We start from the raw sequence: 25658 nt of genomic DNA on the forward strand, positions 1-25658 counted from the left end.
GGAACAAGAAAATAACTTATTAAAGTTGTCAAGTTTATGTTGTACATTCCCCAAGCCAATTGGCACTCAAACTGCAAATCAAATTAAGTAAAATCTAGTTTCTGTAAAAATATCTTCAATTCCCACTGAAGTCACACTGTCTGTAACATCAGGAAACTCTCTCCAGATACAAACGGTACCATTTAAAACATCAGGATGCCTGCTCTCCTTTACTTGATACAGCGAGAAGCATACGCGGCCGTCTAGTGATACGGTGAAAATTGGGAAAAGCCTTTATTTGAAATGAGACATAACCATGGCAGTTAATTCAGCATTGCTTCAACGCTGCCCACCTGCACGAAATATATCCTTTTTATAGAGCACTTGGCTGCATGCTGCTCCTGTGTTTTTCCTTTCTTTTAATCTGTATCCTCTCCCTGGAACTTGTTTTTCTTGTCTTTATTTCCCTTTATCAGGTGTGCAGCTCTGCAGCTGTCATGAATTATCTGTGCCTCTGCACCATTTACACACAAGTAAATACCCTGCACATATTTTAGTGACTGCACCGGCGCTCGTTTTTACTATATCTCAATCTGCTCCTGCTTCAGAAGTGCCAAGTCATAGTGTAACAACACACCTGTTTTTCACAGTTCTTTCAAGAGCAGCAAGCTCTCAGCTTATACTGCTGTCTTGGCTTCAGAGATCATAGAGCTTTGAGTCTCTTGAGTCTCTCTTTAAAGTGTCAAAAACCGAGTCCTCAGGTAAATTCACCCCAGGAGCACTTGGTCTCTGCAGTCGGATGTGTCACAGATCCTGTCAGAACAAGGAATATAAGATTAGTGAACAGATTCTTCCTCGCTGGCTTGTTCCATTGTTCCAGATTGCTGAGCCTGAGATAACCAGCAGGTATGAATTCACATCTATTGTCTCCGGGACAAAGTTGTGCAGCTCACACCTCCACTTAAGTTCCATTTCTGCTGTAGTGGTCATCATCAATTAGCTAGCTAGAGTTGATCCAAAACTTTTAGGTTCCCACACAATGTTTTGCTGTGGATGCACTCATGCTTCACACACAAACACTTACTCATCCACACTTTACCACGGAGCAGATTCACACAAATAGCTGAGCCTGATGAAGGCCCAGCGGCTCCTCAACAGTAGCTTAGATGCCTTTGAGCAGTGTGATGTAGTTTGACATCGTGCAGTGGAAGGACAAACACTATAATATGATGTTAGTGTTATTAGTCTGAAAAACATACATTGTTAAAGCTGCCCAAGTTGACAGAGTGTGCTGTAAACCTATTGGCAGCTTGTACAATCAAAGGATTGGGCTTTTTGTTGCCAACAATCCATCACTTAAGATGACCAGGTGGTTCCTCCAACTTCCCGTATGGAGTAATATGAAGTAGCAACAGTGACCTGAACGCTAGAGGAAGTTTCAGGGTGAGACGGGAGCCAGCAGCAGATGACTGGGTGTAGGCAGCTCACAGGAGTGAATGGACTCTTTAACTGAAGTAGTCCGGCTGCTCGAGCAACTCCTCTCTGGACAAAAAGAGACGGAAGGAACAGAACATGTGCATCTTTGATGAGTTACATGCACACACCACATGAACCACCAAGAAATGTGTGTTTAGCTTGTTCTACTCCCAATGTTGTCCTTTTTTAAGATGCAAGCTCTGCAAAAACAAAAAAAATTATGTGAAACAGAAAAAGGGGACATTCATTATATGAATTAAATTGAGTCAAAGAGCTTTTGAGAGGCTTGTGTTGTGTTTGTGCAACATGCAGAACCAACCTGCCAAAGCTGCAGCTCAGGTTGCACTCTCTGGTTGTCCACGCATGGACTTGACTGTAAAGTTAAGAGAACATGTTTTCAGCAGTCATTTACATCTGTGGGTGAAATATGGATTTGTTGGCTGCATGTTGGACATCTCAAAGTAATAACTACTGGATAGTAATTCTTCCTTTTAAAGCTTGTGCTGAAGTAATAACTGAATCATCTGATGTCCTTTGGTTCATTTGTAAAATACTAAAGCTCAGCAGACTGTCTGGCTTTTGATAATAATTGATGGTATTGATGTGGTTTTGATACAATAAAAAAGTAATTCCACAGTCAAGCAATGATTGAAAGTCAGAAAAAAAAGGAAAATAAAAGTATTTCAGAGCACTCTGTATTATCCTATAAGACAACTGAGGCATCTCATGGGCTCTCCTCTGCGGTGTAATGTGAGAGAAATGGGATTTTCTCACCCTCATCTTTCTCCTTGTGACTCCTTTTAAATAATTGAAAGCTGAGCAAAGCCGGGCAATTCTGTCCCACTGAATGAGAGGAAATTCTTCTGCGTGCTCCTGCAGTGAGACTGCTGAAAAAGCCCAAACAGCTTAGATTTGTAATGTCTCTGTAGCCATGTGGTGTCTTGCCATTGTTGTATTGCTCATCCCCGGGGCTTTGCAAAGAGAAAGTCATTGCTGAGGCATTCAACTGGTTTCTGACATCGACACTATTTTACTCCAAGGGATTTGGGTCTCAGAGAACAGCTGGATTGATCGCAGTCCCTTTTGTGTTGTCAAGTGTGTCTCCACTGGAACTTTAAGATATCAATTGATCTGCTGAAGCTACCCTGTCATTCCGTTATTACATCTATAGAAAATTAGAAACTGCCTCCGGAAATTGCTGTATGTGATGAAGCACACTCCATACAATAATTACAGTGTTGTCAAATATAAGTGATTTTAAATACATCTGTTCTCAACCTGTGATTAGCATCAGTCAACAGGGAGTCCTTTCACTTCTATGTCAACACCAGTTATACGCACCTCTAATATATGGAGCACAGATGATCATAACGAGGACAGAATTTGTAATATAGCCCATGATTATTTTAATGAATGTTTGAATGTGCTCGATTTGGAAAAGCATGCCTTTGATTAGACACAGCTGTGTTTTGGGAATTATTTATTCCTGGAATAGGATTCATCAGTGATTCAAACACCTCCATCAACTGTTCAGGGTGTTGTTTCGCCTGCAATAGCTGTTCGTGGACTAATGATGTTTTTTGCATGAAAATTCATATATGTTGAATTTTCTGAAATAATGTAATGATTGTAAGAGCTCACATATTTTTCTTTCATGTCATGAAAACAAAGATGGAGAATTGTTTGGAGGGAGACTCTGGAGGAGTGAGCAAACATCACCAGGGTTCTTCCTGTCTACTCTGGGACTGTAATACACCTGGGGACATTATTTACAGAGCATCCAAGTCCGTCAATAACTTCAATTGATCAATTAGCTGCTAAAGAGATTAAACTAATTACGTTGAGGCCAGGGAATTAAACAGCGTTAGGGTATTGCCTTAAGTTAAGAAGGTTAGCTAAGGAATCTGGTTCTTGTTTACATCCACTCCATTTTATTTATACAGCCCAGTACAGTCTGTACAGTACAGCACATATTGGGTTCCCAATATGGACTTAATGGCCTCCTTTGAGCGTTTGTTGTCTTTGCTTCAAATAAAACAAAACTTTAAAGGGGCATCCCACTGACTTTTGTCTGAGAAACGACACCACCCAGGTATCTAGGTTTGGGTTTGGAGACTACACCCTGCCTTGCAAACTGGGCCATGGAGTTTGACAGATTTGGGTTTTTACCAGGCAGGGGGTGTGTAGCAAAAATCATATTGAACTGCATTATGGGAAGTGAAGGATAAAGCTTTTTGGAGCTAAAAGTCAGGAAATCTCTGTCTCTGCTGCATCGATTCTGACCATTCTTGCTCGAATCGGTCGCAAACTTTATGGAGTAAAATATTTCATTGCTGGGAAAAAAGGTTACTTTGAGTGAGAGCATCACACGTTCATTCTTTTTTCATCAGAATGTTTCAGAGTTTAACATGAATCACAACATCATAATATATTCTGTTGTGTTATTCTCTATACAATATGATGAACCTTTAACATCACTGAGATAACACCTCTGGAAAACTGCCCAGACAGACAAAAAAAACACAATATCATGAGGCAGATGGAGAATATAGTGAAAAAGGAAACCCATACTCACCTGCAGATAACTTGGAACACTGCTGACAAATGGGAGCAGCAGCCCGGCTGTGCTGTTTTCATCAGATCACATCGTCTATCTCGCAGTGGCACCTGCCTCAGCTGCCCCATCAAATTTGAGCAGCCCGCTGTCCTTGAGGCAAGTAGGCAGAAGCCAAATTATTTGCAGACTGGTTAGCCACTTCAAGGTGAAACAACAACTGAGCTCTCAATTATTTCACAGTGGCATATTCAGGCCTTACGTAAGGGAATTGGAAATAGAACAGAATTATGGGATGAATTGGCCCCTTACCTCCTCACCTATTTACCTTGATAATAATTGCCCAGGTCACCTTGGTGATACATCTGCCTGTGAACACTCTGTCCCCTATAGTGAGCACAAATTATAGGTTCAGTATAGACATTTGCCAGCAGTGAGTCCATTTTAGCAGACTGCCAAAAAGATGGTTTTAATGGCAGACAGATGCAGTCTTTTGGCTGTCACATTTTTTCGAATTGGGAACTCATGACTCTTTCATGGGGTTGTTAAATAAATAAGGAGGGTAGATTGAGTTGCGTACAGAGACGTGGGCTGTGGCATATGGCCCAGGCAAAGATGGGCCTCAACAGATCGCCTTTTTGGACGCCATCCTGGTGCATGCTCGATAGCCACGAGCCAGCCAAGACAGTAAAACAATAGCAGAGCAGTGAAAAGCGACTAACAGGGGGGAGTCAGGTGGTTTAGCAGCAGTGCTCGGGGAAGTGTTTATTGACTATGCAGAACTGTCTGCTCAACATCAAAGCAAGAGCTAAATCCCCTCATGGGAACCACAGCAGACATAAACCCCTGAACCCAGAAGGATCAAAGTCTCACCCCCATTCAACTTAAAGCATATTGAATAAATATGAATATTCTGAACATTGTGCCACAAATATAAATAGACAAGTCACCACCAGGAAACCATCTTTTGCACAAATCATATGGTAATTATTGTGAAATGATGCATATTTAGTGATCCACTACAGTAGTGTGCAATTTGAATCATTTAATCGCAGTCATTAATTTGCATATAGATATTAAAACACAACTCTTTTTGTGTTTACTGTAGAATCCCAGTATTTGCTGTCATGTGGAGGGTCCTGTAGTAAACAGAGGGTCATCCAGTAAGTGTACTTGAGGATGTACACGACAAGTGAATATGGGAACTTTTGGGTGTTTTTATCAGTCAAGCAGTGTCCCAGCTAACAGTGCTATAAAGCTTGGCTGGTATAAACTTTATCATTCAGTCAGTGGAAGTCGGTAACAAAATAAACTGTCATGTCCAGTTTCCCAACAATCCTGAAGAGAGAAATCCAGTCAACAGCCTCCAGAAACCGACACGTCGCTACTCACTTCTGAACAAAGGATGCTGCTACTTTGATTTTAACTTTCACTGAAATAAGACCAGACACTCCGTCTTTGTTTTGTGCGTCCAGTCTCCTTAGAAGAGCTACGAACTGCTCAGCCGAGGGCTTTTGTCAGAAGTAGGAAGTGTTCATGGTGTGTTATGTTCACATTAAAGCTGAAATGTTTGTTTTAAATCTTATCTATATGCACGGACGAGTGTGAGAAACAGTGAAAACGGTGCACTGCTGTGGTTTAGGATACTCGCCGTACTCCATGTCTGCACCTATCTGGTTGACAATAACATTAATAATAGTGTTGAACTTTAGCTTTACTATCCATCAGCTGAGGCCTAAAATGTATACTGAATATTTAATATTTGATTATCCATCTAAATGTAAAGAACAGAATTCAAAGAGATGCACACTGTTCCCTCCAGGAAGTAATAATATGGGCCATCCACACAGAAAATGAAAATGATTCATTTGAAATAAAAAAAGAATAAAGCTGTCACGTGTGACTTTCTGGGAAATTGCCGCTTTCAGGGGATGTCAGACGTTACATGGTGTGCTTTTTGAAAATTGTTGTTTGCTGCTATATCCCATTTTGCCTTAATGATGCGTGAAAATGACTATTTGCAGCAGATGAAGTTTTACAACAGTGAAGCAATAAACTCTAAACAACCACAGCACTCTAAGTTGAGCATGATAAGTTCTATCCCTCTAAACTTTATCCATCCCGTCGTATCTTCATACTGGTTTTTTACATTAGTGTGGTAGGCATTCATTTCAGAGCTTAAAATAACAGACATCACAGCTGGTATATCATGTTTCACCTAATATACAAGACTTACATTGTGTGTGTGGGTTTCTAATTGGAAATGTATTACAGTGTATTTGTCTAACAATTGAGACTGAGTCCTTTTAAAAGCCTCATTAAGAGCTTTTCAATGAATATATCTATCTTTATTTGGACACTGAACATTTTTAAATAAGCTCAGGATAGAGAAAAGTTATAATAATACTTCATTTAAGCCCGATTATTTAAGATTTATAAGCAAACAAACCATTCATTTATAGTTTATAACACATTATAATATAATACTGTGTACCAGCTATACTGTCAAGAATTCATTCACTATTTATGGATGAATCATGTAGTTAGTTATAGCTAACAAAAGGGGTTTCTAAACTAGGATTCATATGTTGCTTGTCAAAGACATACAGACATGTAGTGCACACAATGTGCTGTTTAATGCAGTAACTGATGTTTATGAAGATATAAGCCCTTTCAATTTGATGTATTTCAAATAAAATGAAAAGTACTCAGTCCACTTATGCCTATTCCATTAGTTGATTGGGTTATTGCGATAAGCTTGTGAATTGACAACTTCACCGGGAATGCTGAAATATGTAGGGTTTGACTGACAGTGACTGAAATAGCTGAATGAACTCGTAGCCTAAACAAGGTCTTAAATTGGACCCTTTGATATGGATATGATATGGATATGAGCCTCCGTGCCACGAGTTTAGATTCCACATCTACAGTACACGTAAATCCCAAATGACTTGCTTTTTATTTTAGGCATCAGAAACCTCTATTGTGTGATGGAGGCGCCGCCAACAGCAAATTCACACTTTTGTTTGCTTACATGCAGTTCTTCCCAGATGTCATTAAGCACGTGGATCTGGATGAGTGCAAGGAACACCCAGAGGTGTGTCTGTATCTTCATGCTCAGTTGAGGAGAGGCGACTTGTCGCACGGTGTCAGAATCAATCAGCCTGTTCCTGACCTAGAATTTTAAGCACAGAACTAATATCTGAGGAATGAAAACAATGGATGTCTCCATTACTCCTCGGGGCTCTGAGGCCTCAAGAATAGCTCCTCTCCTCTGCTACTCTGCCTGTCTGTTTTCAAGTCAGAAGATAAATGAGCATGCTTTGATACAGCTTGAGGAAAGAAAGAACGTCAAAAGTCCCCATGGAGTCCAAACCAAGGAAGTAAGGATGTGGAATAAAAAGGAAGGGGACCGAGATCTAAACTTAATGCAGAGCAACACCATGTTTTATGAAACTAGGCTGTCCTAGTCGGATCCCTGGTCATTTCCCATAACCTTCAAAGGGTAGCCTAATTTGCTCATCCCAGAATAAAACTGCTATTCTATGTTAAACAGCAACTATTTTAGTTTCATTTTGAAGTTCACTAACTGATTATTTACCAATATTGTCTATTTAAGATTACAAATGTGCAGTGTAAATTAATTTCCCTATACATATCTTAATGTCTGTGATCCTTTACTAATGGTGGTTAATTAACGTCTGGAGGCCAGGCAAGTGAACTACCAGTGCCCCTGAAAACAAGTAATTAGTGCTGAAACACATGATGTTAAATTGCCTAGCAGTCTGAATCATCATTTAATGAGGTACTCAATCATAGAAATCAAACATTAAGTTGCTCATACGGTTACTGAAACACAATAAAATACACCAAAATGTTCAGATAGACTTCAGCTTGTGCTTTGGTAGCAAAGCATTAAAGTGGTAATGTGCTATATTTCACTTTCATAAATCTGTATTGATGAAGAAGAAATTGGAACAGGATCAGCAGGACTGCCAGTAAAGTCACGGTTTTACAATAGTGACGAGTGAAAAGGAAATCGCAAACGTAATCATTGTGTCATTGGTACAAACCAGCTTTATCTAAATCCCACATATACACGGCTGTCCTTACTGGTTATAAGACAGTCAAGTCGTTACTAAGCACACCTTGAAAATCAAGATAGGACCATCATGTGTTTAAAAAAGTCCATAGATGTTTAATACAACATACCATATTCTCAACAATTCAACATCAACAAAATTTTGTTAATTAAAAAAAAAAATCTGCATATTACCTTTATTGCACAGAACAATTTGAATGTATTTTCCATAGATTTCTTTTTTAGTATCTTTTTTTTTGTAAAAAGTTGGCTTGGACTACATGGTCGATATAGTCCAGGGTCAAAACGAAAAAAAGGAATAACAGAAACAAAAAACAGAATCCCGGGATCACTCGGGACCCAAAAAAAGGCTAGGTACAGTAGCCACACTTTGAACGAAGAGAGCATTCATAATCAGCAAGAGGGAGAACCATGAGCCATATCCAGTGATTTTTTTTTCCTTTATGCAAAACGGATTACACCAAAGCTGCTTCAGATTGCTCCATGGGTGAAGCCATCTGTGTCTCTCCAACCATCTGCATATTCTGTCCATACTTCCAGCCCATTACTGTGTCATTGTCTGTAATGTCATCCATCATAAATAACTTAGCCTTCATCCTCACACACGTTTGCAAAGCCCAGCTGTCCACAGTGTGTACGTGAAAAGGTAAGGCTGTAACCTCAGATTTTATATGCAGGACCAACTGGGAGCGTCATATGCACAGTTCTTATCCTCCTGACAAACATTGCACATTTCTGGGGAATAGCAAACCTTTAAATGATCCTGGATGGTGATATTTCCATGGCTTTAATGGGGGGAGCATCGGCATTAATAAACCATTGATTTCATAAAACAATCAAGAAAAATAACCAACAATGAAAGAAATATTCTACAGCTTGAGGAGCACATTGTATCCAAAAACGTGAGCACCACAACTTTTATTCCTCACAATCACGTTGAGCATAAAATAATACCATTACATAATAGTGTTTGCAATGCAATTTAAAAAGTCAGGGATAAGCGCTTTATAGCATCAAGGTAGCAGTACCAACCATTCTGATGGCAAAACTCAGGATAGAAGGATGCATCTGCTGTTGGTACGGAGCATCATATCAACAACATCTCAGATTTTCTTCTGTATCATGCCCTTAATCCATGTGTGAGCGTCTGGGTTACATCTGAAAATTAGGGATGAGTGACACTGATACTGATATCGGATCCCGGGCTCAAAAGGCTTTTTCAGAGCATTTCCTGATGCTACAAGCCTATATTAAGAGCCACATTAACAACCGGGTTTTCTTTTTCTGTTACTTTTCAACATTAAATATTGTTATATTTTTCTTTCTAAAAACACAATTATTCTTACACACCTTTTGGCTGATTTTATCGTGCAGCACTGAGAATTGGTATCAATAGTAAGCGTTGCACTGATGCATCCCTATATCACTAAATCTACATATTTTCAGAGCACCTTTTTTGTGTTTCATTCAGTTTTACAGGTCACATAATGACCTATGTAAACTGTTTTACTGTACCATTCATTGTACTTGGTCACAAATGTGGCTATGAATTAGCTGCTGTGACATTCAAATTCAGTTTAATAATGTACATCACTGACAGTTTTATATTTCCCATAATACAGTTGCGCCATACTATGTTATGTATTTCTTCTAATTGCTGGGACATACTCTTTCAACATTTTCTATCAGGTATTGTGACACGGATACACATATTTAATGGATTACAGAACAATCATCACTGTAGGAAAGAAAAAAGACCATATGTAGCACATAGCATTCACAATGTAACACTGATGTATTGGAATGATGATGTACTTGAAATGCATCAACGTTGTATAAATGTGCTCATCAACCCATACACATCTCATTCATAACTTGACATCTAACTTTTGAAATTAAAAAAACACAAAATAAAAAATACAGACAAAAAACAGCAATGGCCAAAATATGATCTTCCCCTCGCATTCTGGCTGTTTGAAGTGTTTTTCTTTTCTGATATATTTTTTCCAGTATAAATCCACAGGAATATGAACTGCTTATGACAAATCTGACTTTCAATTAATGCCCCCACAGGCCTTGTAGAAACCTCAGCACTGGGTGTGCTTTCATTCCCTCTCACTTGTGAAAGTCAGGAACTGCCCTCCTCTCTTGTGCTTCAGTCAGGAAAAAACATGTTACTCTATGTTAACAGACCAGGATCCACAGGTTTGTAAGAGAGGAAAGAAAATGTCTTCTTTTCCCTTTGTCTTATTTTCAAGTTCAAACTCAATAAATTCCACAGCTTCGTTAAATCATTTTCATGTTAAACTTGCGAGGAGCATCCACCGTGCTACTGCTCATGCCAGCATCCGACTTCCGTGGCACGTACTCGATCTCGATGTTGTGCTTGGTGTTGCCTTTACCTCTGCTCCAAAGGAAGAGGAGTACCAGGCAAAACAAGACGACACCGAGAAAGGAGATGAAGCCCATGGTGGTCGCAATGATCAACGTCTTTATATCAAAGGGGAAAGGGACATTGGCTCTTGTACCGTTAGCACCAGTTTCTGTGGGCTGGTTGGAGATGAACGCAAAAGTCTTGTTGGGCTGGTGCGGCCAGTCAGGCGAGTAGCTATGAATGTGCAGGTGAGCAAGAGAGGTGTCATTTCCGCCTGCATTGCTAGCTATACACACATATGTACCATTGTCTTGAATCTGGGCATAGCGCACCTCAAGGTTACCGTCAGGCAACACGGAGAGCCTTCCAATTGTCTTGGTGGTGATAAACTTTTTCTGGGGGGATAGCCACATTATCACTGGAGCAGGATCTCCATCTGCCTGGCAAGCAAAATGAACTATGGCTCCCTCGTCAACAAATTTCTGCTGGGGTTTGCGATCCCTAATCCTAGACTTGCGACACGTGAAGTAGTTGGGCTGCAAAACATCAGGAAAGTCTTTGAATTCTTTGCCTTGGACAAACTCGGGGGAGGCACAGGTAGGCTGCTGCCTGTTGAAGTTCAGTCTCCAGCGTCGTCGGAAAACCCATAACAGTCGGCAGTCACAGGCCAGGGGATTATCATACAAGGCAAGGGTTTCCAGGTTGCCAACTGAATGGAAAGCAGACTCCTCTAAAGTGCTAAGAGAGTTTCCAGACACATTTAGAATCTTCAGGTAGTTTAGACCACGGAAGGAGTAGGGCTCAATCATGGCCAGTCTGCCTCCTACCAGGTGAAATTCCTGCAGACGCAGAAGATCATGGAGCTTATTCCCCTCAATGGTGTGGATGGGGTTATATGAAAGATTAAGAAAGCGCAAATAAACCAAGTGCCGCAGGGCTACATAAGGAATTGTGGTCAGGTTGGCATTTGCAATGGTCAGGGAGGTCAGATTTAATCCATACAAGCAATTCGGGGTCATCGTATCCAAATACGGCCAATTGGCTATTTCCAACACTTTCAGCCGATAGAGCCGTTTGAAGGAGTAATCCCGTATGACATTGATATTGAGATGACGCAGCCTGAGAGTGATCAAACTGTGCAGATGGGTAAAAGCCTCAGTTGGCACAGAGGACAAGTTACACTTCTCAAGACTCAGGTGCTCAAGGCTACTTAGGCCGTGAAAAGCCCGGTGGGAGATAAAAACCAGGTCGTTATCACCCACCTCTAAAGACCGGAGGTTGTACAAATCCTGGAACATGTAGTCCAACAGGATGACAATCTTGTTCTCACTTATGTCCAGCTGTGTGAGATTGCTCAGGCCTGTGAAGACACCGAGCTGGATCAGCTTAAGCTTGTTGCTGCGCAGCCCCAATGTCCGCAAGCCGTAAAGGTTGTTGAACGCTCCAGGTTCGATAGTAGAGATAGTGTTTTCACTGAGCTCCAGGTGTTCGAGGTTCGGAAAGTTGGCAAACTCGTCTGGGTTGATGGTTCTAATGCGGTTCTTGCTGAGGTCCAGCAGTCTTGTTTCTGCAGGAATGCCCTCAGGAACTGTCATGAGCTTCTTGCGGTGGCACATCACAGAGCGCTCTTGAACATTGCACTCACAGCGGGATGGACAGCCTGTGGTGGAACCAGACAGCACGGTGCCCAGCATCAGGATCAGAATGGGCTGCCAGCAAGCCACCAGGTAGCTGTGCCCAGTCGCTTCCCCGGCCGCCATCTTATCGGTTACCTGGGGGGACACAGAGACGAGGCAAAACATTTAGTTCGAAAATGAAATTCACTCCAAACTTTTGCAAAATTCTGTCAGCTTTCTTTTGAGCCAAGAGGGGAATTCAATGCAGATGATATAACATCAAAATACATCAACTCAAACACAGACAGTAGGAAAAGTGAGATTGTACGGCATGTTCTGACGTCACTAAGCTATGGGCTGATATTCAAATATGTTGTTCTGTGCTAAATTCAGCAATTTTATATCATATGTGGTGAAAGTGGGGACAGCAGTATGAACTTGTATTCAAACATTTTCCTTTGGCTACTGTGAGATAAGTGCTAAAGGGATGCCATTCTCATGTGACACAATCCCTAACAGAACAGAGAGTATGAATCTGCTGCAATATTCATGCCACAGACTCAAGATGAATAGAAGTGGGCGTTTACGAGGAATAAGGTATGTGATTGCATAATTGAAAGTGCTGACAGATTTGAATTCTGTGTCGTTCATTTTGCTGCACAGAGCTTCAAATGGTGTTTCAAATGCAAGTGGCTGCTGTGAATGCCCAGCATTACATCAGACCTATTTGAGATATAGAAGAGGAAGCACTGATCCTTGCTAGAAAATCAAAGGACACATAATTCTTGTAATCTACATACATCTTGCACGGCACCCTCACTGTGTCTGCTGTGGAATGCTTAACACCATTTCCACTGCACACCTTGCAGACGATCAATCAGTCAATGCTATCAGCCTGATATGAAGTGAAGGGGTGCAGCTTCAAGTGGAATTAACAACATTTTTCAGACGGTAATCCAATTCATGCTGTGTCACAGACTCATATGCTGAGCACATCTGTGGTTTGTTCCGATACAGTAAAGTCTTTTTTTTACTCCTACTCTTTTCTTCCTACTTCCAGTCTGAATTTGCTGTGTGAGTTAAAAAAAATGGTAGGGGGGGGTGGAGCAGCAGTAACAGGAGGACGCAATCAAAGACGGATGGTGGCAAGTGTGATGTATGGGCTGAGGCTGACACTCGGCTCATGCAATCTTTTACGGTAAAATATAGACCATACACCACCAGGGAATTGGATACAGAGAGAGATAAATACAGGCTTTAAGAGCAAAAAACAAACCATATTTAATTTCAATGCCACATGCATCCACCTCTTCCACTGACTGATTGATTTCAGAATTTCCAGCTATATGCAAACAATCATGATGTTACCATTTACATTGTAGAGTGAATTGAACATGGCGGCATCATTTATACTGTGATTTGCAGACAATGATTCTGAAATATTATTGAATGAGGAGTCGAGGGTTTTAATGCGTCATTGAATCATCACTTAAAGGACGTTATTTCTAACATTCAAGCTCATGGAGTTGGATTGGAAGTCACTGACATGATGAAATGTGCAAGAAAAAAACAACATGGAAACAAAATCCTTCACATCTAATTCACCCTCACTAAGACATGTCTCTGGGGGACTCCTGTCTATGTGTGATGGCTGCTGTCACAATACATAGACTTTTGCCAGTGGTATGCAGTTTCATCTCTTGCTCTAAATTAGTCTTTAAAGTCAATAGCTAACTGGTCACATGGTGCTGATTCACAGAAGGTTTGTGAAGAAGGATAATGCACACTGTTCTGCTTCAGCAGATTTCATGGACCCTATTACACGTGACAGATTGAGACTGTAGTGAAAAAGGAAAGAAATCAGCGATATCATGGCTGACAGTTAACTATGGGGTGACATGTTACTACCATTGTGGTCACCACTAATAAGGTTTTGCCATTGAGCCAATAGACAACTGGACATCAGACTAATCTAAAAGGGGGGTTTATGGGTTGGATTTACTTCACTGAATTTCATTTTATTCCCTCCGAGGTTAAAGTTCAGATTGGAGATTTGATGATAACATCTGTAATCAAGTGAAACCAATTTGAAAACAGGCAGAGATGATGGCATGTCCGAGATCAGAGACCCGCACCAGAGCCAGCTGTGCTCCTTGCTGCCTCCAGCAATACTTAATCATTCTTACTCCTCAGCCCACATTGATCAAGTCAGTGCTGAGCGCTGTGAGATGGAGTGGTGTGGGGCTTTGTATGGCATGCTAAGACACCTAAGAAGAAGGAGTGGCCTTATCACAAGCTCAATTCCACCTGTCACCATCTATCATGTGGCTATTGCATATTGGATATCAGTCAATGAGATGCTATTATGTCCAACTCTATTACGACTGACACTGAAACCCAATCAGGAAAGTGATCAAATCATAATCCCCCGTTGGTAAAGCACCATGACTGCAACTACAGCAGGTTATGGACCCCAGTCAGGCACTCTTCTACTCAGGGTCAAAATCCCTACACAATAATACTGCACTCATAATACATCCGATTACTTTCCAATGAGACAGTGTTCCGTAAGTGTTTACAGTCATTCCTTCGAAATGTGTGCCCGTGTGTTGTTGTTTTTTTTCATGACAGAGCAGCTTCGACATTTATTGCAAATATTCACGGAACGAGTAAAGACGGGGACACATTAAGATGAAGAACGCCATCCACGGGTAAACATGTGCAGCTCCGTTTTGTTAATGATCTGGTGTTATCATTCCCTCGCAGGCATGCAGTCTGAATGCAGTTCTTCATTCCAATCAGCACTCCAGTGGGCTCCCAGAGAATTACATTAATTGAGGTGAAGTGAGAGGGGGCGTGCTTCTCAAAGGAATGAATGTGGTCGAGGAGAAGTAAGACAATGGTGCTCAATAAATGAGGACGCACTGGTCCAAGACCAATAATAACTAGATCAATGAATGGTGAGATGAATGCCTTTATGGCAGAGTCCACTGGGATCCTGAAGATGGTGCCTCATATCAGGACGTGGATGATGCCCTTCGCTCCTATTATAACAGAGTGGCACAAGAGTGGCCACCTCATCAGTGGATGCACATGTCATAATTAAACGGACAATAAGTACGTTTTACTGTCCCTTTGCCCAGAACAAGTCCATGTGTATCAGTGGGGGTTGATTAGTTACACTACCTCTTGTCCAAGCTGCTAACATTAAGTCAAGTTTATTGTAAAGTTTTAACTAAGTTTGAGCTGCCATATCTCCAATGGAGAAACATTTGCCACTTGAGGGTTTCCTTTAAAACTTCTTTACTTTGGTTTTCTCAGAACATTTTCATTATTTCATTATCAAATAGGAACCCAATCTAATAATTAAATTGCTCTTTATCAGGAAAGAGCAATTTTTCTTTGGTCCTGAAAATATCTGAAAACACTTCCTTTGTGTACGCAGGATACAACCCTAATCAAAAGATCAAGCCATTTCCACATCTTTCTCATTCTCGGGTAGTTTTTCTTTTAGAAAGAAGCATCTTTTTGACTCACTGTGTTTTATGCAGCCATTTGATTTATTTGCTTTCTGTCCACATGTAGTTTTCACATACAGAATGCTATCACTTCACTAAATCTTGTTCCAATGATGCTGTCTGTCATCATTGGGTTCTTCACAATGAGCACAATCAAGCATAAGTGGGGAGGGGTATTCTTAAGACTTAGCCATCGCCCAAAGCTTCGGTTTACCTGTCACAAGACATCACTTCTGAGCCCTGTTAAATACTATATTTAAATACCTGTAAGCTTCTGGGAAATCCCTGAGATGACGCTGACATTATCTGCAGCACAAAGTGTTAAAAGCCTTTAAAACCCCTTCCTCTGGAAACTGCTTAGTCAGCTGCCAGGCTTATCCTGAGTGGACAGACCCAGCTGCAGAATATTATTTACTGTACTATTTGCATGACTTTGATAGTCCATCCTAGAACAATTTGCAGTTAGCAGATGCCACTACCACCAATCTCCTCCTTCACTAGATGGAACACATTCTCATGGGGTAGTACTGCATGCCTTTTTTTGGTATTCATTTTCAGCACACACCATATTACTAATTTTTCATCATTTTAAAATTGATCTGTTTAATTGTTTATGCTGAGAAAAAGAAATTACACCCAGCTGCTGAGATTGTCAATTAAACTACTGCTTAAGATGCTTATTGGTTCAATTCTTAGCAGTAAGTAGCAGCTTGGAGTTATAACACAGAACATGTATATTAACAGCCACACTTTGGCTAAATCCATTTTAACCAGGAGTGTCTGGCCTTTAGCTCCCCAAGTAAGATCACTTTCACACTGCTATAATGTGGCCAAGCTGAATTTCCAGAGAAAGGTTACCCTTGTGTCATTGAGAAGCTAAGCTGCCTGGTGGGATTGCTGGCTGGAGCTGGGCCTGTGAAATGGCAGGGCTTAAATGTAAGCTGACGCCCAACAGATGGACAGAAAAGCCCTAATCCAGGCGAAGAAGCTGGTTGGTGCAACAAGGTGCAGAATACCAACAGTGGCCAGCTGTTGTCCTTATGAAACTCTGCCATGGAACCTGCCATGCCATGGTCGACATGTCTCTCCTGAACTTCACCTCCAAGAGGGGTCATTTACTGCTTCTGTGCAGGTGCTCTGCTTACTGATGTCGAATTCCTTCACACAGCGACGAATACATTATCTAAGAAAAGACCACATTCAGAGAAACTGGAAAAGCATCAACAGTCCTTTACCCTCAGATGTTGTGAATGAAGGTGTTTCTAGTCTTCCCTTGATATAAATATATTGATATGAATTGATAGAAGTGGGGTGGACAAAATATTAAAAACACATCTATAGATATATTTATGTTTCTGCTGTAGGTCTCTCTTGTGAAAGAGATCATGACTATATACTGGGATATAATAATACAAATAATGATAATAATTAATACAATTGCAATACAATTCAACAGCCCCACAAACTATGATCTCCAAAAGTTGAATTAACGCTCTAAAACAACAACAACATTCATGAAGGTAGGATGTACAGTTTTGCAGGGCTGTTGTAGTTTTAGCTAGATGTTCCTAATAAACTGTAGCGCATATATGAAGAGGTATTTATCAATTCTCCTTAAATCTACCTAAATATTGAGCTTGTATCAGTTAAAAAAAGGGTAAAAGTGTAAATGTGTAAATGGTAATTTTTCCTGATCCAGAGGTGACACGGTCCAAAAAACGCTGTTATCCATCCATTTTTTAAGGGTCCTTGATTCTTTAGACATCGAATCCCTGAACATATACGGGCTGTTGACCTTATGCTCTGACCTTATCGAGTGGTGGGGGAAGTAATCAATTAAATGTATTATTATCATCATTGTTGTTGTTGTTGTGGTCACAAGTTAAATGGTTGTGTTGCACCCCCCCCCCACCCCCCCCACCCCATTGCTTCCTTTGAGAGGACATTTTTACTGGAGTTTTTAAATAAAACAAACTAATTGCTAATAATAATAGCAAAATGCCATCATTTCCAAATAGGTGACACTGTGTGCAGAGATCAGCAGTGTAATGATTGCGGTTGTTAAAACTTTGAAAGTCATGTTTCATTGCACCCAAGTTCATTTGGGCCACTTCCTCTACAGATGTGGTCGGGTGTTATGTGTGAGAGAGGGAGCGTGTGTCCTTATGTGATGTTCCATCATTATCAAGCTCATTAGCCTCGTCTCCCCGACTGTTCAGAGAATCACCATTAATTTTTGGTTCTTAAGGAGATGTGTTTTCAAAGAGGAACAGCCTCCAGAATGTCAGACTTTTATAAAGAGGATCCAGGACTATAGAAGGACTCAGATCAGCGCTCACTAATGAGAACCCACACTCCTTTCACAACATCCAAGAGATAAAAAGAAGCCTGCCAATCTTTTCTTAATCAAGGTCAGATTCGATTGACATTAAAGTTCTAACAACGATAATGCTGCATGTGATTTGACAAATAATACTTATATATTTTATCCCCATCTGACTACATGATCTTTTTGATGTGATGATGACAGTGTTTTTCACTCAGAGCAATATATCTGTTATGAACTTGTTTATAATATTGTGTGGGCAGTATGGTATATTTATCTCCTAACTCTAAAAGCAACCAATTCAATCTCTAAGTGCAACAATATTGGACAAAGTTGCTGTGACATTGGTTTTGATTCATGTTAAGCTTTTGCTGTTCATTCATATGTTTTTTGAAGCCTATCAAGCATATTAGCATCAAAAGTGAAGCTCTAGTAGCGGTATAAGCAAGTAGACTGAAAACGTATTCGTGGAAATGCTTCATCTGCTGAAAATATGATCAAATGGAACTAAAATGGAATTATGGTAACTAGTAGCTCATTCTGCTATCTGTTTCTTCTGTGTGTTGCTGAAGGTTTTGTTGATTTAAAACTCGCAGCTTGCAGCTCTGTGAGGCTTCACCAAGTCCCAGCAGTGCTTTGAGCTAAATGCTAACATCAGAACGCTCACAACAGCAATGGTAAACGCTGATGTTCAGCAGGTATACTGTGCGCCGTGTTCACCGTGTTCGTTTAGCATGTTAGCTTGCCGACAGTTAGCTAACTAATTAGCACCTAAAAGTACAGCCGAGGATGATGGGATATCATTAGTTCTGCAGGTATTTGGTCACATTGAATTAGTATATAGTTAATATAGTGTTATATAATGGAATATAAGAAGACCACACTGGAATGATGCACTACTGAGCGGGTAAAAATGTATACGTGTATATATATATATATATATATATATATATATATATATATGTGTGTGTGTATCTATGTATTTATTATAGCCGCTGCAGGACATTTGGAGTGTTTGGGAGCAGAAAGTAACTAAGCGGAACAGCTAGATTGTGAAAGATTGAGCTCCCCCAGAGAGAGCTGCTGGAATGGCAGTTTCCTTTCCCCCCCTAAGGCTGAGAGAAAATACTTCACAGGTGGGAGGGCCGCTTCTAACACACATACAGATGCTGTTATAGCGTTTCTGTTTGTATGTGTTTTGCTTTGTCCCATAATGCTGTGCCCCCCCCCCCACTCCGAGGCCTGATCTTTTGGGTGGGGACAACTTGCTGACAGAGCCTTCAAGGCTTGAGGCAATTATGTCACGGGGGCCACACGGTTACACATGGACTCCTCTCCAAACACCGCAGGAGATGCCAACCTTCAGTGCTCCGGAGCACCACTTGCTGCTACACTGGCAAAACTGAAAACACTGCAGTCAGGGCAATAAATGTAGCAGAAACAATAACAGATGAAGGTCACAGGGCTTTATATTTTATACTGGATACTGATCTTGGATGAGTGTTTTAGTGTGTGGGCTGAAACTGGCTTGTTCTAGTTTGTTTAGTTTGGAAGATTGAGAGGCCGGCATTAACAAGGCCCCATGAGGTGCTTTAAGAAAGTCTGTTTCAAGTAATGGGCCAAAGAGAATATGTTTTCTTTTTTACACTCAGAAGTTGTAGTCATACTGTTTCATGAAAGTTCCACACTGCAAGCTTTGTTTCACTGGCTACTATAAAAATGGCTATAAAAGGGTAAAAGACCAGAGATGCTTCTAGACTCACATCTACTGCTGCAATGACTGTTTGATGAATCGATTGGTCCATCCACAGAGCACAGACAAGTCTGATAAATGATTGATCATTAAATTGATTTATCAAGCAAAAATGTAAAATATTGTTCCGGATTCTTTGATGTGAAGAGTGTCAGCTTTTCTCTGCTTTCTGTCATTAAAATGAAATATCTTCTCTATCTTTCTTAGGTTCTGGACTGACGTCACCGACGGCTCTCAGAACTTGCGGTGGGCTTTTTTCACTATTTGGTGACATTTTAAAGACTAAACAATTTATCAGTTAATTGAAAAAATACTCAATTGTGTGCTTTAGCCTATTCTGCAGATATTTACAACAAAAACACATCGCTGCATTTTGCAAAGAACAACATTCAGCTACTGACATCAACTTGAGCTTATTAAAGGTCATTTCCAATTAACTGTTCGTGGTACCTTGAGCTCTGCTTTTGATCTTCAGTACACAAAATAGTCCCTGAGGCAGTATTAACTTCTCATTCTTCAACGTTGCTTTGCTCAAACTAGAAGAAACAATGATGTGATTGTTTGCACTACATAGTATAAAAGGCTCACATAACAATTAAGATAACTTGCAGTTAAGATTCACGTTTGTCTGTTGAGAACGAAAACAGTGTTATTCAATTCCTTTTCATCCAAAATCAAGAAACCTTTCCCTTCTCTAGCATAATGAACCCACAAGCTTCTGATTAGGAAGAAACACTGACGTCTCACCATTATTATTGTAATGAATTCACAGGCTATTATGCAAAAAGCAAAGGAGCTTAGGCAAATAAACAGGTTCCCCCATCGCTGCTTTGATGAGCAGCCATGAAAACATTTACTTACGTAATCATCCATCTTTTCTTCACCTACATGAGGCAGCAACCTTTTTTTTTGCACAATGTGAAAATTTCCATTAAAAGGCGACTTTTGGTACAACTTTCAGTAGCCATCTGAAAATTCACTCCTGTGAGTGCTTCTGTTGTTTTCTTATAATGCTACTACTTACATTACTATTCTTATAGTATTCTTATTTTCTATACGTTGTCATGTGTGGCAGCCCCCACAGTTCACCCCCGCAGGTAACGGACACATATTCACATCAACAGTCCCTGTCAACTCACTCTCACATCCTGCCAGAGCTCCCAAACTTATTGAAATAATGTACATTTTTGCTCAGAATGAATCATTCATGAGTGATGAGTTAATATCATGCAGCTACATCGAGCCCTTAGCTCTTCTATTACACATAAGCATTCGTGTCAGACTGAACTGAAGACTGACAGCACTTACTGAAATCAAAACAGGCCTCAAGTAGTGCTTTTGGGACAGAATCGTTGTTTTGAAAGGTGAAGACGTTCGAATTGTAAAATTCTACATAAGAACCCTACTGAATATGTTATGTTGACTATGTTATAAGTAGAGGGAGGATAAATGAGCGTTTTGGGGGGGTTTGAACAAATCACTCTTCTCACTCAATTTGGGAGTGAATACATTTCTCCCATAGATGAAGTGAGTGGATTTGGCAGTTGCCCTGAGAGTGTGTGTGTGGGGTGGGGGGTGTTTGTATTTGGGCGAGCTCTCGTGCTGGCTTATGGAAAACCACCACATCATATCACACATATACGTCTATAGGATGTAGCTTTAAGCTACGCTGGTTCTCAGTTAAGGGAGTCAACATGGAAACATGCCTTCATTTCTGATGAATGAATTACTGAAGCGATATCTTATTGGCTGCTACAGTAGGAAGTGTGATGGGCACAGTGTGGAGCGGCTCAGGGCCATATTGACTTTAATTGTGACTGGCATCTAAAAGCTTTCCTCCCAGTGTGGCGAAGAAAATGTCCCCTTTGCTTGGCTGGCCCTGCAGCCCACAGTGAGGCCTTTAAATGGAAATGAGCTGTAATTAGTTGACAGAGAGGTGACCCTGATGCAGAAAATGCCACACTGGAGGATACTGCTGTTTCCAATTGTAGTGGAGAAAAGCACAGATTACATATAAAACGCCGGCAAAGAGGAGCTCCAACAATGAAGGGTTTGTTTTCAACATTATGTCAGTTTCTATGTACTGGAAGACAGTACCATGAAATGTTAGTTAAGATCCAGTCACCTGACGTACAGTTTGCCTATGGAAGCTCACTGTACATCAGGGGGACGGCAGGACACACCTTAGACAGAATACAAAACAACCAGAATAATAAAAATGGTCACTGATGAAAATGCCATCAGAACCAAGACTCTGTACTGGAGCCCAACTGGTACACCGACCAGCCCTTTATTAGCTACTTGCAGATATATTGATGTTAGTGTAAATGTTGGCTGATAAAATATGTTTAAAGTAGTTTAGAAACAGACTCTCCATTACAGCTTGTCCACAGTGGTGGTTTAGTTTCGTTTAGTTTCGTTTAGTTTCCAACTGTAAAAAGTCTCAGTAAATATCTTCCTCAGTAATTCTTTAGGGGATCCTTATCAAAAATGTTCGACTATGTAAAACACTACATTTTGGATAATATCATAGTTTTAAACTAAGTATAAGTATCATTATCAGTCTTACTCTACTCTGGATGTTATTTTGCCATGAACTGCTAGAATCCAACATTTTTTGGATCTTTTTCTGGTGGCCCACTAGCAGAACAGGCAGCACAAAGACCGCAAGCTGGTTTCTTTTCATTAACTATTGTTATAGCTAGTGACGGTCAAACCAGCCTGCATTACCCAGCCATGGTGTCATTGTTGCTCTGATATTGTCCTGATAATGAGTAAAATAATTGTAGAAATGAAATGCCTATTATGTCCTGTCCACGTTTACTGTGTAGTAGTAAATGTAATATTATTACAGAAATCCTATTAGCAATGCGTTGTATTACTTCATTACTGCTAAAAGTAATCTATTACTGTGACTGTTCAAGAATTCAGTGGCATTGAATGTCCGGGCCCTTTGCTGCATGTCATCCCCTCTCCCTCCCCTGCCTTTCCTGTCTCTCTCCAGCTATCACTATCACAATAACACAGAAATGCCAAAAAATAATCTTCAAAAAAAGAAAGAACATAATCAATAGAACACCCTCCTAGCCTCAACCGTGGGTCATTTTTGAAATGGCATAGTTCTTTCAAATGCTTGTTTTTGTAGGACATCCATGAAGGTGAAGCTAATTCAGAGCCAGGGAGGACAGTATTTCATGGATTTAAAATGGATGCCACTGTAACCACACCTTCAGCAAGGTGACAAAGTACAAGACACAATTTCATCTTGAAACAATACAATAAAATACAAAAAATAAGGTCTTTTGATTTTTTCCCCTCACACTGCTCTTGATTTATGGCTCTCAAATGTGCAGATTCTTCTATAAAACTGCTTGAGCAAAGTCACTTCAGTTCATTTAGGATTTATCTCCTTCAGTGTCATAAAAAACATAAACATAAGTCTTTTAAAAAAGCAGAGGTGCATTATAAGAAATGCACGTGAGCCAAAGCTCTGAGGCAGATTGTGTTTCTGCACCACAACAAAAGAAAACGTGTTGTGAGAAACGTCAGGTACATATAATATGTGACAGGTCTGCAGTGTAACACTGAGGACGCCCCGTTCACATCCCATTTATACTGCCAGGGTGTACTGGGGTAGACTTTCAGCGTTAAAATAAATCCTACATTCTCATGGAGGCCTTTCATTACCTCAACTGCAGATGGTCCCAAGCCTTTATTTGAAGCAGGCTTATATTAGAGACAGGCCTTTATTTCAGTATTCAAGTATATGTGGTCATATTCCAGTATGAAGCTTCCCTGTTTTCAGATCTGCTCCCATGTGCCCTTTTTGTTACTAACTCAACACTTCCTGTGTCTGTTTCAAATTAAAAGCCCTCTAGCATTTCAGTGGACAGAATCCCTTCATTTCCCGACAAGGCTTTTATTGTGAAACATCTGCAGGACATGCAGTTTTAATAACATATATTCTCCTGAAACAAAGTGTATTACAGTAGATTATCATACAAGGCTGTTGAAGTTATGAAGAGCTGGCTAACAGTACCAGTAGTGGTCATTCCGATGCAATACAAATACTTAATCATCAGATTCAGCTGCAGGCAAACTCAAAAAGATATAGCCTAAAACAGGGTTATTCAACTAAAGTTGGAAGAGGTCCAGTTAGAGAAAATGTCCTCCAGCAAAGGTCCGGAACATCATAATGTCTAACTTGTGTTGTGAGTTAGTGTGATATATATTGAAGTAGCCTAGTAGTTGTATCAACGTCTGCATGTCATCAACAACTGACTGTCAAATCAAATAAAGAAAGTACCACTCAAAAACATTTTGACAATATTTATTGTCACTTAACATTGAACTCTACAGATATGTAATGCTGTAGATGTGTATAATGTTCTTCTCTCATTAAGTAAAGAAGGGCTGCATTTAAAAAGAAAAGAGAGAAAATAAATAAAATAGCTTTAGAAAAAATGTGCATCTTAAAATAAAGTGCTTAATTTTAGAAAAACAAAGTAAAGTGTAGCAGCAGCTCGAGTTTCCCTTTTTCTTTGTGAACTGTTTCACATCTTGACTTCACAGTCTCGACCAATTTCACAATAAATAATGTGTCTGCTCTCCCTCCCGCTCACTCGTCTCTCCGTCTTCTCTCCCTGTGTCGTTCACTCGTCTTATCATCAGTCTCTCGCCTCTCACCTCTCTCGTCTGTCTGTATTCAGAGTCGCAGTGTTTATCGCCTGGAATGCACAGATTTGATTGGCTGAGCAGCATCACATGGGCTGGCATAACTCGCATGCAATTGGTCTGTGAGTTTCTTGAGTTGCTAAACCAGCGCTGCAAAGACCAGAAAAGCTGCGCCGGTTAAAATAGAAGCGCCCCGTCAAAATTTAAAATCCCTTAATAATTTATTGATTACAGGTCCGGGTCCGTATAGGACGGCGTCTGGGTCCGGACTCTGACCGCGGTCCGTCTGTTAGTGACCCACGGCCTAAAACATTAACATCATCACAGCTTACCACAGTGCTATTACAAGCGCTCATCATTATCTTTGTCCTCCTCTTCATCGGCAAAAGCAAAAAGTTCATTGTGGCTGCGTCCTCAGAACAACTGCCGACCGTCGGCCACATGCAGACTCTGCTTGAAGGGCTGGTTCCACATCACATCGGGGGCTTGCCTTCACTCCACGATATACGAAGACGATACGTGGCTTGCTTGGTGCCGTCGTCTTTGCCAGAGAGGACTTTTCTCGTGTCCCGTGCTTTTCAGAGTCACACTCTGCAGTCTCGTCCATTGCGAAATCCTTTCAGAACAGCCTTGTCAGCACAGTCAACAAACAAAACGAGTGGTGGCGTGACATCGATGTGAGAGCTTGTTGTGGCGTGCTAGCCTCAGACATCTTGCCTCCATCACTCAATGAAGGGCAGGGCTTTTTTAAAGATCATTTTTCTTGATCCTCGGTTATGTTTGTCCCGCACTGAGTAAATCCACCTCCGAGCTAACCCCCCGCCTCCAGTTAGCCGCGCTCTCCTCCTGTCAGTTAACAGCAGCTTGCCCTGCTGTTTTTTCCACTACCAAATTCATTTCGGGTCAATGTTAAAGTGCCTTGCAGCTTCCTCTCCTGAATTTTCCTCCACATATTGCAAGTTGAATTGTGAAATTCCTGTGGTGTCATACGCCTCAAGTTTTATTTATCTATTTTACTTTTATTTGACTATCGGCTTTTACTTGAGAAAGTACAGCACAATGAGAGTGGGCCCAGAACAGCAAGGCATTTGAAATTCACACAGCGCTGTTCTTGCACTGGCAAACAGTGACTCAGGATCCCTGCTCCATCTAAAATGAATCACCTGATTGTATATGCAAACGAAATGGTGCCTGTTGAGGCATGCAAACCGATTGTAAATGAATTGTCCAAAGGCTACGGTCTGTTAGGTTATCGATTTGAAATGGCTTTCTGCTGATAAAATGGG

The 25658-nt window shown here is 40.7% G+C and overlaps 1 protein-coding gene across 1 annotated transcript; it reads right to left on the reverse strand.

Annotated features, from left to right (window-relative positions):
* Positions 1-10397: 10397 nt before the first annotated feature.
* Positions 10398-12263, reverse strand: lingo1a (leucine rich repeat and Ig domain containing 1a). The gene has a single exon (XM_070907505.1). It carries the CDS (start codon positions 12243-12245, stop codon positions 10398-10400), a length of 1848 nt encoding a protein of 615 aa, XP_070763606.1. The 5' UTR covers positions 12246-12263.
* Between the last annotated feature and the right edge of the window lie 13395 nt (positions 12264-25658).

Source organism: Enoplosus armatus, chromosome 6, assembly GCF_043641665.1.
Source record: "Enoplosus armatus isolate fEnoArm2 chromosome 6, fEnoArm2.hap1, whole genome shotgun sequence".
Classification (NCBI taxonomy): domain Eukaryota; kingdom Metazoa; phylum Chordata; class Actinopteri; order Centrarchiformes; family Enoplosidae; genus Enoplosus; species Enoplosus armatus.